This window comes from Podarcis cretensis, assembly GCF_951804945.1.
Source record: "Podarcis cretensis genome assembly, chromosome: 5".
NCBI classification, from domain to species: domain Eukaryota; kingdom Metazoa; phylum Chordata; class Lepidosauria; order Squamata; family Lacertidae; genus Podarcis; species Podarcis cretensis.
Window position 1 is genome coordinate 73,799,257 of NC_137174.1, and position 18,506 is coordinate 73,817,762.

The following is an 18,506-nucleotide window of genomic DNA, read 5'->3' on the forward strand; positions in this document are numbered from 1 at the left end:
ACAGAAAGAGGGAAGTCAAAAGAAAAGTAATAGATAAGGATTCTGTGCCTGCTAACACCCCCCCTCCCCATTCTACTGTACAGCAATGTTTTTCCCCCCAAACCTGTCGTATTTTATTACTTTCCTGACTGATGTTATAAGAGAGCTCTTCAGAAATTTTGAAGAGAGAACACTACTATATTATACTTGGACAAAATTCACCATGCCATGTAACTGCAAAGACTATATCTTAGCTTTCCTTAGAAGCTGGTTATTTCTTGAGCGGCAGATCTATTGTGTTCTGCTTCAATCCTCTCCATAGACATGTGGTACCTATTACAGATTTTATAAGAAAATAAGAGCATGTAGAGGGAAAAGCCAATCCTGCTCAGGCTTTTGTGCTAGAGAATAGCCATTCCAAACCATTGGAGCAGCCGACATTCCTTGGTAATTTTCATTTTCTGATTATATGGTTCTCTGTCGATGCACGGTAATAAGCACTTAGGCTACCCTCTGGATAAAACTTCATACATTAAAAACTAGGCAGGAACTCCTGCTATGTCCTTGAAGTCAGGGAGTACTCATTTCAAATAAATGTATTAATTGAAAGCTTTAGTGGCTGTAGCTGCACTGTACTAGATGTTATAGTATCAGCTAATGGGCTATTCCAGCAAATGAGAAAAAACAAAAAGAAATCTCAGAAACCAAATGGTTGCCTGTGTTGCTAAAGAAATTTGTACTGGTGGTTGTTTTTAACTTGCCTTCTTTTCTAGGGCATTTCCAGTATAGTTCAACTGGGAGATGCTGTGCTGAGTTATTGATGCAGCCAGGGCCAGTGTTCTGTGTCATCAAAGAGAACTTGGCACATTGCCTCAAAGACCCAGGCTTAGTCAACCTTAGAACAGAACCAATAAAATCAACATAAGTTAGTCCAATTGCCTTCAATGGGTCTACCTTAAGTATTATTAAGTCTGGATCAAACCTCTAATATTTGGGAAAGAATACAAGACATACTAGAATTCTACCTGCAGAGCCAGAACAAGCGTTATAATTCTGCATGAAAGTTTCTCCACATGGAGCAATTGATCCCCTAAGATTTAGAGTTCTGAAAACCTAGGAGAGGAGAAAAGAGCATTAATTAATACAGTGGTACTTCAGGTTACATATGCTTCAGGTTACATACACTTCAGGTTACAGACTCCGCTAACCCAGAAATAGTACCTCGGGTTAAGAACTTTGCTTCAGGATGAGAACAGAAATCGTGCTCCAGTGGCGCGGCAGCAGGAGGAGGCCCCATTAGCTAAAGTGGTGCTTCAGGTTAAGAACAGTTTCAGGTTAAGAATGGACCTCCAGAACGAATTAAGTACTTAACCCGAGGTACCACTGTAATGCAATATTGCAAATTCCAGCTACATCTCTCAGCCACATATTTAGTTACCGTATAATATGACAAGCAATGACAATATGCAAGACCAGCATGTAGTACATGCTATTATAATATATTCCATTCTTCAGATAGGCATGTGCATATTCCAGCAGGGACTCCAGGGAATCTGAACATCACAAGAGCAGAGTGGAGAAACTAGTGTAAGCTCCTTTTCTGAAATATTTTATATGCATTTTCCCTTGGAAAATGTATCCATATTGTGTGATATGAAAGGATTGGTCACCTATTTTAACCTATTTCAGTTCTTTTTAACACAGTGAATAACTCTTAAGTTTGTGTAATCTTCTGGAGGAGCAAATTCTGGATAACAGCCATTTATTTCAGTGGGATTGATTTTGCTCTAGCAAAACCAACATTAACATTTGAACTATTCATATACAAGAGGCCAGGGTTTATCCCCGAGTGACCACAACCACATCCATAACTCAGTTGATAGCATTTTAATTCAGTCAGTAATTGCTGCCGAAACTTTAGTTTCATTCAACATAAGCTTTTCCAATGCCAAGCCACACTCCCTTAGTTTATCTTGGAAAGCTTCAGATATGCCAAAAGCCTCAAACCATAACAGAGAAACAAAAGGTCAGTCTATTACTCTCCAGACAAACAGAATAAACTCTAGAGCAAGACAAGTTGGAGATATCTTGTCTTTTATTGTCTACTGTGCACACATGTATGCACACACAATACACCCACTTAAGCTGAAGCTTGATGTAAGCAAGCTGTCTTATCAAATATAAAATTCTCTATTACATCCCTACCTGAGAACATAACTTTGTTTATTCAGTAATGCAACCACGTCCTCTCAGCCAAACTTTCAGCAAGGAAGGCCTCTGATGCTATACCAAGAATATAATGCACAGACACCCCAACATTAAATGTACAATTACTTGAAAATAAGGCCCAGTCCATTCAATCAAACCTACTTGCAACTAACTATGCACAGGATTGCAGTCCTTGGTGTATTTAATGTAATGTCCATTGGTCATTTCCTCGATTTTCATCAGATGTTTGACTCCACTAGTTCCCTATAGACCAGCACACCAAATCTGCAAACTATTTTGCCAGCTTGAGTAGCAAAAAGACCCATTTTCATTTGGGAATAAGTTTCCAACTCAGTTTCGGCAAACAGTGGTGAAGAACTCCTGGTGGAATGGGCAACACTCCAACTTTCTTGGAGGATTGATGAAGAAACAGATGTACTATAAGGCCACTCTAGGAATAGCTCAGGCTTCTTCAAGATCCCAGTAGTTTTTTTCAACAATTTGGTGGGTCTTCCTAGAGAAACAAGAATTTCCCCCATGACTGAATACACTATCCCTATGAGTTAAAATGTTTTTCAAAAGCGAAAATTACAAAGTAAACAAGCATTCTAGTATGAACAACCTATATTTGACACTTGGCAAGATCGTGTCCAACAACAAAGGTAACAACCCCTTAATTACTCCTGTATGCCACTGGAGGAAATTCAAGATTTATTTACAAAAATATTGTAATTTGGTTGAATGTTAAGAAGGATGCTAGATCATAAATAACTGCCCACCACTGAATTAGATCTGAATTTGACGATAAGTGAGATTAAGGAAAATATAAACTTTCTGGAAAACTGCTAGATTTTATTTAAATGAGCGGAGATAAGATTGTAAACAAGTGGGTAATTTGCTTGGAAATTTTTTTTTTTTGTAACGATGTAAGTGGGAGCGGGAGATGTGAGGGAGTCCAAAGAAGTGACGAAATTATGTTATGATATAAGTAATGTTGTTTATTATTTATGCATTTGTATCCAAAAAACTTTAATAAATATGTATTTTTAAAAAAAAATTTACTCCTGTATCCCAGTAACTTGGTAAGAAAAAGAAAATTGTACAGCCGTTGTTGATTCCCCCGGACCCTGACAACATAGGAAACAGTTCAAGAGTCAGTACAGAACAAGACTTTTTGCAGAAGCAACACCATACAAGATACAGCAAGTTTCGACACCCATAGTAGGAACTGGCATGAATCTAGAAAAAGACCACAGAACAATGGTAGAGCACATATTTGCATGCAAAACATCCCAGATTCAATCCCTGGATCTCCAGACAAGGCTGGGAAAGACCCCTGTCTTAAACCCTGAGGATTGCCACCACTCACCTGTGTGCCTGTCTATGGAAATCAAAGGTTAATTATACTCACTTCTGTAAAATCAGGCTAGTACCTGATAATTGAAAAGACTTTTTTTAAAAAAAGATATCATCTATGGCTGCCCCCACCCCATTTATTGTTGATTTGGAGGACGAAGCTGAGCAAGAGTTACACACTATACAAATGTTTGTATATTTAAACTATGTACCTCTATCTATGAAATGTATCTACTTCTGGAGCTCATCATCTGACAGATACATTTGGCTGGTATACTATATTATTGCTTAAGTACTAGATCCAACAATAACCTTGTAGTATAACCCAAGTTTTGAAATTCTGGAACTGCTAGCAGCTATCTGTGTATATTTACTGTTATTTATATACCCCGTCAAAGTAGATGAGTTGTTTTTATAATGTAACAAAGACAGTAGAGATAGGTAAGTACTCAGAGAAACCTAAGATCCAAGTTTTGGACATTTGAGAAGGAGGGAGGGAAGGAAAAAAGGAGGAAAGGAGGGAGAGGCACACACTGTGACTTTTTTGGAGCTAAAGACTAAATGATAGACTAAAAAATTATAGGATACTGGTTTGAATTTTTTAAAAAAACAGGTATAATATCCAGGTACTATTTTTCTGTGTTTAACTTTTCAAAATTACTTAATAAATGCTGCTTGCTTAAACTGCTTGAGCCTTTTAAGACAACCAGCATGTGTACCTGTTTTTATCCTATAAAATATTGGATAATATGTCAACATGATCAAGCTGTATAGCAGCAAGCATTTCAAAAGGTCCATTGACTGCTTCCATGTTATTCCTTTGCCCGTTGGAAGGGAGAAGGAAAGGAACGGAGATGACCTTCTGATATTTGGAAATGTCATGTTTAATGCTAAGATTAAAGAGCCCTTGCTGAATCTCAGTTATAAAAAAGCCAAAAAGACTAAACAAGAGAAACTATTTACAGTAAAACCTCTCAGCCATTCACACTGTAGATGGTCTGAACCATCTGGTGCAGACACTTGCAAAGAAAGACAGCCTGACAGTTGCAGTACCATGGAAAGCTCCAAGTGAACAACTTGCTCTGAGAAAGGCTAGAGGTAGCCAGGACCCTGTGAATCCTTCTATCCTATCAGCTCCACTTAAGCTCCACCCTCTTGTATAAAAAATGCAAACTCTTATGAGTGCCAAGCTCTTGGCCTTAAATAAAGCACTTTTCCATCAGAAGGCTTCCCATGCTGTTGGGTAGGGTGTGAAGGAGGTATTTGACCCATCAAGTGACTTGGACTCAGGGAAGGGCATCCATAAAAGTCTGGGCTTAGGTTCTCCTGGATCCTAAACACCAGTCCTAGGGCTTAGCATCAGGAAGCCAGGTCATCCCCCAACCACGGCTGCAGCAGCATCAACTCAGCTATATCTTGAGGTCAAGGCTGGGACCATGATAGTTGAGGGCCAACATTTCTATTATAAAATGGAATATAATATTCTCTGGACACACATCTCCTCATGCATAGAGACAAGTTCAACATACATCATCATAAAAATTGGTTAGTTTTATAGAGAATGCCACTTGACATCTGAAACTGGTATTCCATCAATAAACATGCCAAAAACCCTCACAAAATATTTTTTCTTTCAACATAAAAGCCACATTTATTAGAAAACTTTAACAGATTCAGATAATTAATCTCAAGGCCACACATGACTTTTTAAAAAAATAAAAAAGGAAAGGCAATGTATCACTGAAGACACCACAAAAAGAAGTCAAGGACTTCTAAATTAACAAACACCATTATTTCACACACAATTGTAGCATTGACTTCAAATGACCTCTTTCTGAATTCAGTGCATTGCAGCACAGTGGACTACACGACCCTCAGTGTCCCTTTCAACTCTACAATTCTACAATTCTCTGTGAAGCTCAATTAGGGCTTTAAGAGCTAATGAAAACTGGCATACAAACAAATATTCTAGGAATGAGAAACTATTGTCTGAGAAAGGGGGGAAAGAATACAAGCTTTCCTCCTACCTTTTTCATATAAACCAGATACTATAGAGAAATGAAGAAAGCAAGATAGCCCTGTGTCTGTATGTGTGAAGGCAAAGATGCACTTTTATCACAATTCTTTACAATCCACAATTATGCAGTGAGTCTGTTTACTGCAAAGAAAATGAGGGTGTTAACAGAGTTGCTCAATCCTTGTTCTTTTCTTTGCACATAGGACTAGGCTTGCAAGGACCACACTTATGAAGATTAAAGAAGTATAACCACTGGCAGACATACAATGCCAACTAGTAATTACCAGATTAAATACTCAAAGTTATTTTGAAATGTATGTTTAAAGTAGGCTAAAGAAGTGCTTAAAGGAATTCAGTTTGAGCATTATCAAATTCTGGATAGAAAATAAAAGCCTGCATAAGATAACTAGAGTAAGAGCCCACAAATTGCCCACAGGAGGAATGATCAGTTACCAACTCAATTTAAAGAGCTGGTGGAAGATAACTCAAGAATGGGACAGAAGTCGGTTGGTTCTATTTATATTCTTCACTCAACTGTCCAAATCTTTGTCATCAGCATTTGTTAGCTGCCATTCTAGCACTTAAGGCAATATACAATGAACCAAACTGAGCAAATCTAAGAGGGGAAAGCCCAGAAGGAATAGCACCAATAAAGAGGAAAAAATAGGCAGAACTAAAGACCAAACAGAAAAGATGTGTTTTGCACCACCTCCTGAGAGACAATACAGAAGAAGAACTAAAGTCCTCAGGGCCTTTAAAAAACTTATCAAAAGCCTAGCTTCTCACCATGAACAGACATTGTGTGGAACTGGGAACTCAAAGAAGGGCAATGGTGACAACACAAGGAAAGGCATTTGGGATCAAGCTGCAGAAGACTTTATCCATGCATCGTGTGAAGCAAGTTCTTGCACACAGAAGCTCGAGGGAGAAAATTGCTAGTCTTTAGGGTACCATGATTCTGTTGTATTTGCTGCATGAGACTTTAGAATGTAAGGTAATTGTGAACTTTTACAGGCTGGCTCTTTCAAACACTGAGCCCAGGTGGAAATCAACATGCCAGCTTTGTACAAAAGCACAGAGCATTGTTTATCAGTTCCTCTTTATACTAAGTACTGTGGTAACTCTTAAAAATACTTAGATATTGCAACCAAATTGTTCCTATGGTTTCAAAGTATTTGCCATTCGATATTCAAATAAACAAACCAAAACTTTAAACTGCTACAAACTGACAGTCCAAGTCTCTCCATGCCTACAACTTAGAGAAAGGTCTACTCCCATGTGAAAGCTTGCAGCCTTAGACAATAAATTATTCAGAACTTTAATTAGCTACTTTCAAAGAAACCATTGATTTCAATCATTAGATGAACTGTTAACTTCATAAGGCAATATGCTTTAAATGAATCTCTTAAGATCCTGCTTCTCAAAAGTCTTTCTACAAAGGACCCACAGACTTTCATTTTCTTTGGTCACACAGCATTTCCCAAATTTAGCACTTTTGCAGAGCTGTTCATTTTCTGCAAAGTATAAACAACACAGAAAAAGGGAACTGCCCAAACCTAAGTGGTGCCAGATGAGCTGCTCTGAATTCACAGAGCTTTGTTTTCAAGTTTCCTAACTCAATACTAACTCAAATAGCAAGAACAGTCTAGGAAATAAAGTCCTTTGAACTTGTGAAAGTAGTCAAACAAAGAATCAACTTCCCTCACGTCCTACACACAAAAATCGATCTTAAAGACCTCTTTGCTTTCACCTTTTAGCTACAAATTGTAACAACACTTATGTTTTCATTGCAGTATCAGTAACGAAGGTGCATTCCATGTTAGGGATCATTAAGAAAGCGTCCGGAAGAAATTGTCAAGATGCAACTTCTCTTGGAAAACTGTGTACAGTTCTCAGTCTGGACCCTGTGTGAGAGACCGGGAAATGGAGATCTCTCCGTGTGAGAGGCTGGGAGAAGCCTGGGATACTTTCAGGTGAAAACTGGGAGGACACACCTTTCTATGTATGGGACAAAATTTGAGACTTGTGAGAGAGGATTCTGAATTATTCTCTCTCTTCCCTCTTTTTCCTTTCCTTTCTTTTGATTATTCTTTGTATAGATTAGCTTGTCTTTTACTGTATTGTGAAAAGTGTTAATAAAAAAGGTAAAGGGACCCCTGACCATTAGGTCCAGTCGTGACCGACTCTGGGGTTGTGGCACTCATCTCGCTTTATTGGAGCCAGCGTACAGCTTCCAGGTCATGTGGCCAGCATGACTAAGCCGCTTCTGGCAAACCGGAGCAGTGCACAGAAATGCCGTTTACCTTCCCGCCGGAGCGGTACCTACAGTTGGCATTCTACAGAACTGGTACTTGAATCTTACTTCAACACTGGTTACTGGTTTTGTTTTTATTAAAAAAATGCTTTACAAAACCCAAGAAGAGCCTCCAATCTTTTGGGGGGGGTGTTCCCCAAAAAATCTCAAGGACTCTGTCTGGATTTTCACTTTGGGGACTATAGCAACCCTTTCCCCAAGGTGAATGTCTCTTTCTACCTAATGATAGAACCAAGCCTGGGTATATAAAATAATGCATGGTGTAGAGAAAGTGAATACAGCGAAGCTGTTCTCCCCCTTTCCATAGTAATAGAATTCAGAGTCCTCCAATGAAACTAAATGGTGGGAGATTCAGGACAGCGAGAAGGAAGCAAAGTTAAAACTATTGAATTTTCTACCGCAAAATGGGGTAATGGCAATGAATTTAGTTGAATTTAAAAGTTGAATTATGGCAAAGTCATGTTGGATAAAGTTTATCAATGGCTATCTAGCATGATGATTGTATAGTAACTCCAGGTTCAGTGGAATAATGACTCTGAATGCCAGTTGCTGTGGAACAACAGCAGGAGAGAGCTACTGTGTTCATGTCCTGTGTATGAGCTTCCTCTAGGCATCTAATTGGCCAGGGAGCTGGATTGGATAGATTTTGGTCTGAATCACTAGGGATCTACTTGTGGTCTTAGAAGATATTTTGGAAATGGAAATTTAGATACGAACATATCTCTCTCAGTGGAATGGTAACAAGCAAGTCTAATGGGAAAGATGGTAAATCACAGAACTCTAGAGTTGGAAGGGACCCTGAGTATCATCTAGTCCAGAGGTAGTCAAGCTTTTTATACCTACCACCCACTAATTCATCTTTCTTGATGGTAAAACTTCCTTACTGCCCACCAGTGCTCGATGGAAGGAGGATTCAGTTTGTACCATAGAACCCCCTACCGCCCACCTAGAATCCTGAAATGCCCACTAGTGGGCAGTAGGGACCAGGTTGACAACCCCCTGCAATGCAGGAATAAATGATGTAGAGACCACAGGTTTGCCACTTTTAAAATGTATGGCTGCATTCAAATTCATTATAATGTGCTTTAATGGTTTTAAATTATATGTATTGGATTGTCTAAGATGCTGTATAAAAACAAGTAAAATGAATGTTAAAAACATGGATTGCCTGGGCACAGAGAAGGGCAGAAACGAATTTTATATGTCCCTGTGACAGAATTCTCACATTAATAATACTGATGAATTTGCATTGGATGAGCAAAATCTGAAGATCAGTATGCAGTTAATTGATTTCAGATGACAGTTTTGCCATGGCTGGGTGGATTCGATAAGTAACTCTGGAATAATCCTCTTGAAGCCAATTAGGGTGTTCTACAGTAAATAGAGGATTGTATCATACAAATCCCATTTTACCTGAGAAGATTAGTAAGTATTGCTTATTTATCATCAAATGTAATGTAGTGCTGAGAGACACAGAAAACATAGCTTAGTAAGGAAGTTAATTCTCCAATTTAAAAAAATGGTATTTTTTGCAAGTATGTCAACAACTCATCACTAAGCTGTCACCACAATAACAGATACAATTTTAACATCTGCTAGCTTTGAACACGGAGCCATCTGTTCCAAAAGCCATGAAAACCAACCTAACATTTACAGTTACTAGTCTTATTACATGCAACCTCCAGAGCAGTGAGATACTATCTGTCTCAAGCCTTTGACACAGACGGGGCTATACATTTTAAAACTCCTGTTTTGAGAACAAAATCAATAAGAATCCTGTAAAATTCTGAAACATCTTTTTTGTAAGATTATTCAATCCACTGCACACACACACACCCAATCCAAGCTGTATGTTTGAGCCACAAGAAAGAAAAAGGTTTTTCCTCAAAACATTCCTCCACTCTTCACATCATCTCAATTAAGAACAAATGCAACCTTAAGAGAGAGAAAAAGTGTGTGGGACTTAAGATCTAATTAAGGGTGAGAGGCAGACATGTTCAATTTTATCTTTTGTCTTACAGCTTAAATAGTATGAAAATAAATAGGAAGCAACAGCAAAAACAAAGGTAGTATTTTCTCAGCCAGTACAGTGATTACTCTGTTAACATCACACCATAAATATATAATGCACTTCAATCCATACACTGCCATAGTTAGCTAATTCACACATGCGAAAGTTCAAGATTAAATGCAAAGCTACTGGTATTTTCTAAGTAAGGATGTTTCTGCATGTGTATCTGTATCCCATCAATGGGTATTCCTTCATACTACAAATATTAACACGATAACCTCTAACAGGCATCTGCACATTGTTTAGTTTTTCTTTTAACAGATTAATAAATGAGAGATGAAAATACAAGCTTGGAGAAAGGAAACCCTCACCTTTAACATCCAAGTACAAATACAAAATCATCCAAGGTGTCAAAAACTTCATTTTAGGCACTCAAGATCCAAATAAGTCTAAACTTAATGCAAGAATATGGCAAACTCTCAAGCAGTGGTATCAATTATAATATCTTTATTATTTTTCTCAAAAATAAAAAGTCCCTGCCATTCCAGACAAGCATTTGAAGCCACCTATATCAGTCAGCAAGGGCTGAATTGTTATTATTTTTCAAAATTCACTGCTTCCATCCTGGTTATGGGAAACCCATTCTCTGAGCTATAACTGTTCCAGCAACTATAATTTTATACTACAATTACTACACTGTTCTGTACATTGTTTTCATCACCTGTTTTGCTCTAGTAAAATATTTTCTCATTCCAAACCAAGCGCCAGATTTTAAAAAAGATACAAACACATATACCATCAACTAATTTGTTCTAATGCAATATTTACTATGTTCCAATGAAGGCTACAGCACTTATGTCCATTTTAACACTACCATTGTAGCAAAGCACTGCAAACACAATCACTCCTTCTGGGACTAGGAACTGGCTAGCTGCCAGTATCACAGCTGGCTGCAAAGTTAGAAATGAAGCTGTGGCTCATCAGAATACCTCAGTTTTCAATGACAGAGCCACCATGTGGTTCGTGCCCTGGCAACACTACAAAGTTCAGTATAGATGTACCCTGGATATTATGATGTTTCTAGAACTGTTGTCCAGACATTATGGCATCCCAAGCAGTAGTGAAACTGAAGCGGCACTTTGCCTTTTCCACTACAATGACTGACAGCTGAATGTGAGAACTGAATCCAGAGAAAAATATTGCAGCTGAGTTGGCACTGGTCACTGTCTGAGGTCATCCATGAAGAGCTTTTCACAAATGCGAGTGTTTAAAGTGATGGATATGCATATCTCAACTAGTTTTATAAATAATTTGCAAAGATGGTTTGTGTCAGGAGTTCAGCCTACACTCGAATAGGACCCTGGCAGAGACACATGCCCGACTGGCATGTTCTCTCCCTCCTGGTCTTTCCTTCGGGAGCTTCAAAAGCTTTCTTCAGCCTGAACATCACAGCAACCGATGCCACCTGACACCGGCACACTTAGGGATCTGCAGAGTTTGCACAGCATGCGCGTGACAGACCTCAGCAACTCCGCATTTTGGCTAATCTACTTTATTTACATATAAACACACATGGAGCACTGCAACATGGCTCCCTCTCTCTCTATTATCAGACAGCAAAGAGAAAAAGAACAAAGGACAATAGTCCCACTTCACGGAACACAGTAACACAAACATCCTGTCTCCGTCACTTCCCACTCTGTGGAGTCAAAACATATACCGTCATGTGAAAGACAAAAACCCCATGACTGCAATCATGGAGCAGGAATTCTAACAGTTTGTTGTCCTGTATCCTTCTCATTGTTCAACCATGTCATGATCCTTGAAAGAGGCTGCAAGGGCACAAGATAGGGAGACCATTGCACTAGGGGCTGAGGGACAGGAATAGCTTGTGGAACCTCTCAAACCACCAGGGCCTATAGGGACAGAACTCACGACCCTCACAGGCACAGTCTCCCGAGTCTCAAGAATCAGATGGCGCCCACTGCACAGTCCAGAGAAGCAGGTAATGCACCAGGAAAAAGACTGTGGAATGGAGGTGAAGTTCCTGTCCTCAGGACAGAGCGTTGGTCCTTTAAGGCTCCAGAGTTCTCTACTTGGTGGTGGAAGCAAAGTCTTCAAAGGCCTAGAGTGTGAGCGTATGAAGTGGGAGGTCCAATTTTTAGAACGCCCCCCCCCCATACACAGCACTTTTGTCTTGGTCAAACTTATTTCCAGTATCATAGCCTGGCTGGGCGGGGTATGCATTTGGGTGTAAACAGCAGACAGTAGAAATGAACACCCCACAACAATGTGCTCCTTTGCTCTGAAAATCTGGTCTCCAACCCACATTTTGGACATGATGATAGTAAGTCAATCTGCCCCAGTTGGGTATACTTTGCCTTTACATCAGTGCCATCAGGGGTCCATAGGCTATCATGTATTAGAATGAAGAAATTGTGTCTGAAAATAGGACAGGTGATCAGTAAACTGAAAATATTGAAATTAGAGAGACCAAATCGGACTTGGCTAAACTGCATCAGTTCAAGTCTCCAAATTTTCTGCTCTTTTCTTTGAAATCAATACCTCAGTTCCAGCTGCAGAAATAATATAACCTCCAAGGCACAATATCTGCCAGAGACCAATACCTGTGTTTAATATGTTCAGATATTTCTTTCTAGGTATTTGTTTTAGAAACTTTATGAAGTTGATATAGTGAAAGGGCACAGCAAGCTTTGTTTTGCCTTAGTTTCTGTGGGTCTCATGTTCCCATGTATATTTATTATCTTAAAATGTGAAGCACGTGAAAGGCAGGGGGAAAACTTCTGCCAACTCAGAACAGTAGGCTTTAAATTAGATACAGTCACTATGAGTATGGTTTGCAGAAGCATTTGACAATTTTCACCTTCTAAAAAAAAAGCTTTTTCCATTTTTCTGTTAACAAAAAATCCTTAAAACATCCTTTTCTATATTTTATCATCTTCAGATGAGAGAGCATCTATAGATTTGAAGCAATTTAATTTAGCCAATTTTAATCTGACTGTTCATCCAGATCAACGGTTCTTATTTCCTTTTATTGTTAGTGTATGGCTTGTAAAAATTGGAAGGCATTCAGCTATGTTTTATCAGTGCAGACCCACTGAAAGTAATAAGCATGGCTAAGTTAGAGTCATTAATTTCAATATTTTACTCTGAGTAAAATATTCAGCAAACCATGCTTAGGATATTTAAAGTTTCCAGGTTTAACTTCTGCCTACCCCAGTTAAAGGAGCAGCTAGGAAGAACTTTGCCTTGGACCTTGGAGGCCAGTGCTAGTCAGATTAAGCTAGACTTTGCCAAACTGGTGCCCTCTAAATATTATGGATCACAACTCCTATCAGGCAGTTGCAGTTCAAACCATCTGGAGGCACTAATGTTGGCAAAGGCTAGATTATAGAACACTGCAGCACGTAGACTAGGCATAGGCAAACTCGGGCCTCCAGATGTTTTGGGACCACAACTCCCATCATGCCTAGCTAACAGGACCAGTGGTCAGGGATGAAAGGAGTTGTAGTCCCAAAATATCTGGAGGCCTGAGTTTGCCTATGCCTGACATAGACCAATAGCCTAATTCAATATAATGCAACTGCATGCCACCCCACCCCCAAAAATGTGATTCCATATGGTAAAATGAAAAATGAAACTGGGTCAACAAATGCAAGTTTTGGTTACAGGCTTCAAAAAGGTGAAGACTACTGTTCTAGAAAAGCTTGGATGTAGGCAAGGGTCTGCAGTGGGGAGAGAAAGGGAAGGGGAAGATTAGGAGACACCCCAGACCAAAATCCTAGGAAGTGTAAACAATACTAAACTAGCTGGATGAGAAGAAAATGTGAAAAATAGGGCAGCTTCCTATGTTCACTCTCCAGTTTATCAAGTTGTGGTGTTCCTGCACTATAAAAATGAACTTTGGGAAGATTTTTTAAAAAAATACTCCTAGCTCATTGACCAAGAGAAATGGTATGCGTTTATGTGCCTTGAACACTTAGGTCTTAAGAAGAAACTTATTATGTTAATGTGGTCCTGAGCAAGGCAGTGTTTTTGAAAGGGATCAGTGTGACCCATTACCTTGGCCATGTTGCCCAGTCTTTCCCACAGCATTAAAGCAACAGTCCATTTCATGTACTGAAGCTCTCTTTGGAGGCTCTTTGCTCTGCTGAATAGAGATGGCCACAACACCCTCACTTTGACTGGGAGTGGATGGGCTGGGATCTCTGAACTTTTTTTGTAGCATTCTTACAAAGACATGGGAGAGAGAGGAGCATTAGCTCTCTGTAGTGAGGACATTAGAGCATACTCATATCTTCCACGGCTCATTGGAACTCTGAGAGTTGTAGCTCTCTAAATCTATTTTCAGAAACTATGCAAAGTACTCAGCAGGAGATTAAGATGACACATCCCAATAATCCAAGACCCCAGTCAATTAAACACACATACCGCTTGCACCATAAAAACTCTACTAGGTTTGCCTGATTGGGGGGGGGGGGGCAACTTAAGAAATACTAGTATTTTCTTTTACTCAAGTTTTTTTTCTCTTAACATGAAAGTGTCTCAAAGGAACAGGTTTTACTGAAGCATTCAGAAATGTACTTTGCTTCTATCTAGGAAGGTCAATACAGTAGACTGGAAAGAGTGGTAGACACACTCTATTACTGTACTCTTGTTCTGCAAATACAAAGTTGCAATTCACAGGTAGTTTTAAGGAACGATCCCTTAAGAAGTTTCCAGGACATGAATTGTCACAAGGACAATTTTCCATAACTGTTAGAAACCTTTGAAATGTCAATATTCTTTAAAACATCAGTATTTTTTTAAGAGTGTTTGAACCATAACACCTATCTAGAAGAGCAACACAAATATAGTCAATTGTACTACAACTCAGCAAAATATAATGGCATCTTTATCTCTACATTTTAAGATCCTGGTGCCAGGCCTAGATCTATACCTATTATCTACTCCAGATAATTACATGCTCAAATAAATGGCTTGAGGATTTCAGCTTGGAGAGCAGAAGAACCTTATTTTAAGAGCGTGTTTCATAATGGTAGATGATGGACTTCTTTCATAAAATCCTGCTGAACTATTGCTCATTTCTTTAGTTTGCCAGCAGTTTTACATAACAGCCCAATTTTAGAAAACAACACTGCTAAAATGACAATGTAAAACATTAAGCCAATGTTATTATGGCCAAATATTCCCTGAACAAAAAGCTGATATGTCTAGTGTGGAAAAATCACAACGCAGAAAGCAAGCCAGAACAGTTTGCTTTCCAAGAGACATGTGCTTCGGAGCCCACACATACTACCTTAAGTAAAGCATACAACAGCATCTGAACAGCTTCAATAGGATTTTAATTATTGTGCAGTCAGGAGCACCAATACTCAACGGGGGGGGGGGGGGGGGGGGGAGGGAGCACACTAAAGAGTTACTGCAACTACCAGTGCATGATCTTCAGAGGGATACAACAGGCTTTTATTCCCAAATATCTGCAGGGAGAAGTCAATAACTCCTCATATTACGGCTGGATGAATCATAGTAAAACCACAGAAGCAACTTTCAAAAGTTGTCCCCGTATCAACTCAGCACCATCAAGACTGCAATATTATGTACTCTAAACCCACCACTGTAAAACAGATCATACTTGCAGCAAGAAAACACCAGCATGTGTCTCCCATCCAGTATACAGGTCCTTACACATGCCTGCCAACCACTGGCCCTTCCCTTACAAATAAATATTCTGCATTAGTATATTTTCTTCCACTCATGCCTTCAAAACCATTCGGCCTCCAATACTGTTTTGTTTTGCCACTTTAGAATTTCTTCAAAGTTTACTCTGAGATTTAATGCAGCTTCGGTCTGCCAAAAAGTTTGTCTGTGGGATTCTGTAAATTTATCTGGCAGTCTTTCTGGCTGACCATCTGGAGAATATTTTAGAGGGAAAAAAGAAAAAGAAAAAAAGACAGAGCACGAGAGAGGAGGAGAGAGAGACCTGCAGCAAGAACACCCCTGCTCTACCACTCCCCCCCCTCCCGCGCGCGCACGAACGCACACTCACTAGGGACCTCGATTCTTTTTTGTTAATGACTCCTCTACAAAAAAAAAAAAAAGCACCACGTTCAGCCAACACGGGGGGGGGGGGGAGGCGGGGAGCGGGTTGAGCAATAACAGTCTACTCTTCTATATTCCAAACCAGATCCCATCAACTCGTCGTTTGCAAGCAGATGTCAATGAAAATTCTTGCGCGCCCTACAAAACGTCAGTCCCTCGTTTCCCCGGCCAAACACACACACACGCGCACGCACGCACGCACAAACAGAAACTAACAGTATGTTTCTTTATTAAAAAAACCTTTTAGAAGTGGAATTCAACGATTTGGGGCAGAGGACTCTTTATAAAGAGTCAGGAAGGATTCTTCTTACACATCTCACTCAAGAGAAGCTCCTTTCGGAGCCAGAGACGGATCCCCCCCCCCCCCAAGAATCCACGATCTGCAAGTCATCTGCGCTTTTCGCAGAAAGGAGCACATCTGGAGTCAAGATTCCCCAGCGAAGCCCCGTCCAGTCCGTTGTGGAATGCGCCTGGCGAAGGAGGAAAGTTGCGAGAGAAGGATCTGCCAGGCAGGCAGGATCAGGCGGAGGAGGGCGCCAAGTTGTTGTTTTCGCTGCCCCTTCCTCAGTTCGCCACAAATATTGCAATCACATGACAAGAGTGAGTCTCTCCGTCTCACCCCCCCCCCCCCCACTTTCCCCGTCCTAATAACCGTCGCCTCCGGCACCGGCGGCAGCAGCCGCTTCCCCTCGCTTACCTGCAGTCTCTCGCTTGCCGGCTGCCACATATTTCTCCCGCTGGGACCTGGCGGGACACTGTTGCTAACGAGCTGGCTGTTGCGGAGCGGCTGCGGGGCTCTGGCCAGGCTCGCTCACATCTGCTCGGCGTGTGTCAGCTTGGGGCGAGCCGCCAGCGGGCGACGGGGGCGAAGGGCAAGCGCCGCCCAGGCGAGAGGCGAGGGAGACGGGTAGCGAGAGCGCTCCGGAGCCCCGGCAGCCCCGGCTACGAACTTGGGTCGCGACCAAGATGTCGAGCTTCGGCGCCGGCTTCCTCAGCGAGGCGAGCTCCGCCGTCCTATTGCGCTAGTCGCCGCCGGAGGCCCCTCAGCGCAGCAGAAGCGACGTGGGGAGGGGGGCGACCAGGCTCTCCAGGCCCCGCCCCGCCGCCCGCCTCCTCGCTCCGCCAGCGCCGCCCACCCTTCGCTCGGCAGCCCGGCCGCGCTCGGGCGCTGCTGACTGGATTTGCTCGTCGCCTGCAAGAGGCGGCGGCGGCGGCGGCTTCTGCGCGAGGCGGGTGACGCGCGAGTTGCTTTGGCGCGCGGCGGCCGGTTGCTTTGCCCTCAGGCGCGCAGGGACCGAAAGCGGGCTGAGGGGAGGGAGGCGTTCATTTGCTGTTTAGTCGTTTAGTCGTGTCCGACTCTTCGTGACCCCATGGACCAGAGCACGCCAGGCACTTCTGTCCTCCACTGCCTCCCGCAGTTTGGTCAGACTCATGTTGGTAGCTGCGAGAACACTGTCCAACCATCTCGTCCTCTGTCATCCCCTTCTCCTTGTGCCCTCCATCTTTCCCAACATCAGGGTCTTTTCCAGGGAGTCTTCTTTTCTCATGAGGTGGCCAAAGTATTGGAGCCTCAGCTTCAGGATCTGTCCTTCCAGTGAGCACTCAGGGCTGATTTCCTTCAGAATGGAGAGGTTTGATCTTCTTGCAGTCCATGGGACTCTCAAGAGTCTCCTCCAGCACCATAATTCAAAAGCATCAATTCTTCGGCGATCAGCCTTCTTTATGGTCCAGCTCTCACTTCCATACATCACTACATTGGTACCTCGGGTTACATACGCTTCAGGTTACATACGCTTCAGGTTACAGACTCCGCTAACCCAGAAATATTACCTCGAGTTAAGAACTTTGCTTCAGGATGGGAACAGAAATTGTGCTCCGGCTGCGTGGCGGCAGCAGGAGGCCCTATTAGCTAAAGTGGTGCTTCAGGTTAAGAACAGTTTCAGGTTAAGTACAGACCTCCAGAACGAATTAAGTACTTAATCTGAGGTACCACTGTACTGGGAAAACCATAGCTTTAACTATACGGACCTATGTTGGCAAGGTGATGTCTCTGCTTTTTAAGATGCTGTCTAGGTTTGTCATTGCTTTTCTCCCAAGAAGCAGGCGTCTTTTAATTTCGTGACTGCTGTCACCATCTGCAGTGATCATGGAGCCCAAGAAAGTTAAATCTCTCACTGCCTCCATTTCTTCCCCTTCTATTTGCCAGGTGGTGATGGGCCCAGTGGCCATGACCTTCATTTTTTTGATGTTGAGCTTCAGACCATATTTTGCACTCTCCTCTTTCACCTTCATTAAAAGGTTCTTTAATTCCTCCTCACTTTCTGCCATCAAGGTTGTGTCATCTGCATATCTGAGGTTGTTGATATTTCTTCCGGCAATCTTAATTCCGGCTTGTGATTCATCCAGCCCATCCTGTCCCATGATGAATTCTGCATATAAGTTAAACAATCAGGGAGACAATATACAGCCTTGTCGTATTCCTTTCCCAATTTTGAACC

At 41.4% G+C, this 18,506-nt stretch overlaps 1 protein-coding gene across 1 annotated transcript in view; it reads right to left on the bottom strand.

The window, feature by feature from the left end:
• The window catches only part of PID1 (phosphotyrosine interaction domain containing 1), a 93,058-nt gene extending 75,963 nt beyond the window's left edge, over positions 1–17,095 (bottom strand). Inside the window, exon 1 of the mRNA XM_079978307.1 lies at positions 16,706–17,095. Within this exon, the coding sequence (XP_079834433.1) occupies positions 16,706–16,735 (30 nt within the window). The 5' untranslated portion in view covers positions 16,736–17,095. The remainder of the gene's footprint in view (positions 1–16,705) is intronic.
• Between the last annotated feature and the right edge of the window lie 1,411 nt (positions 17,096–18,506).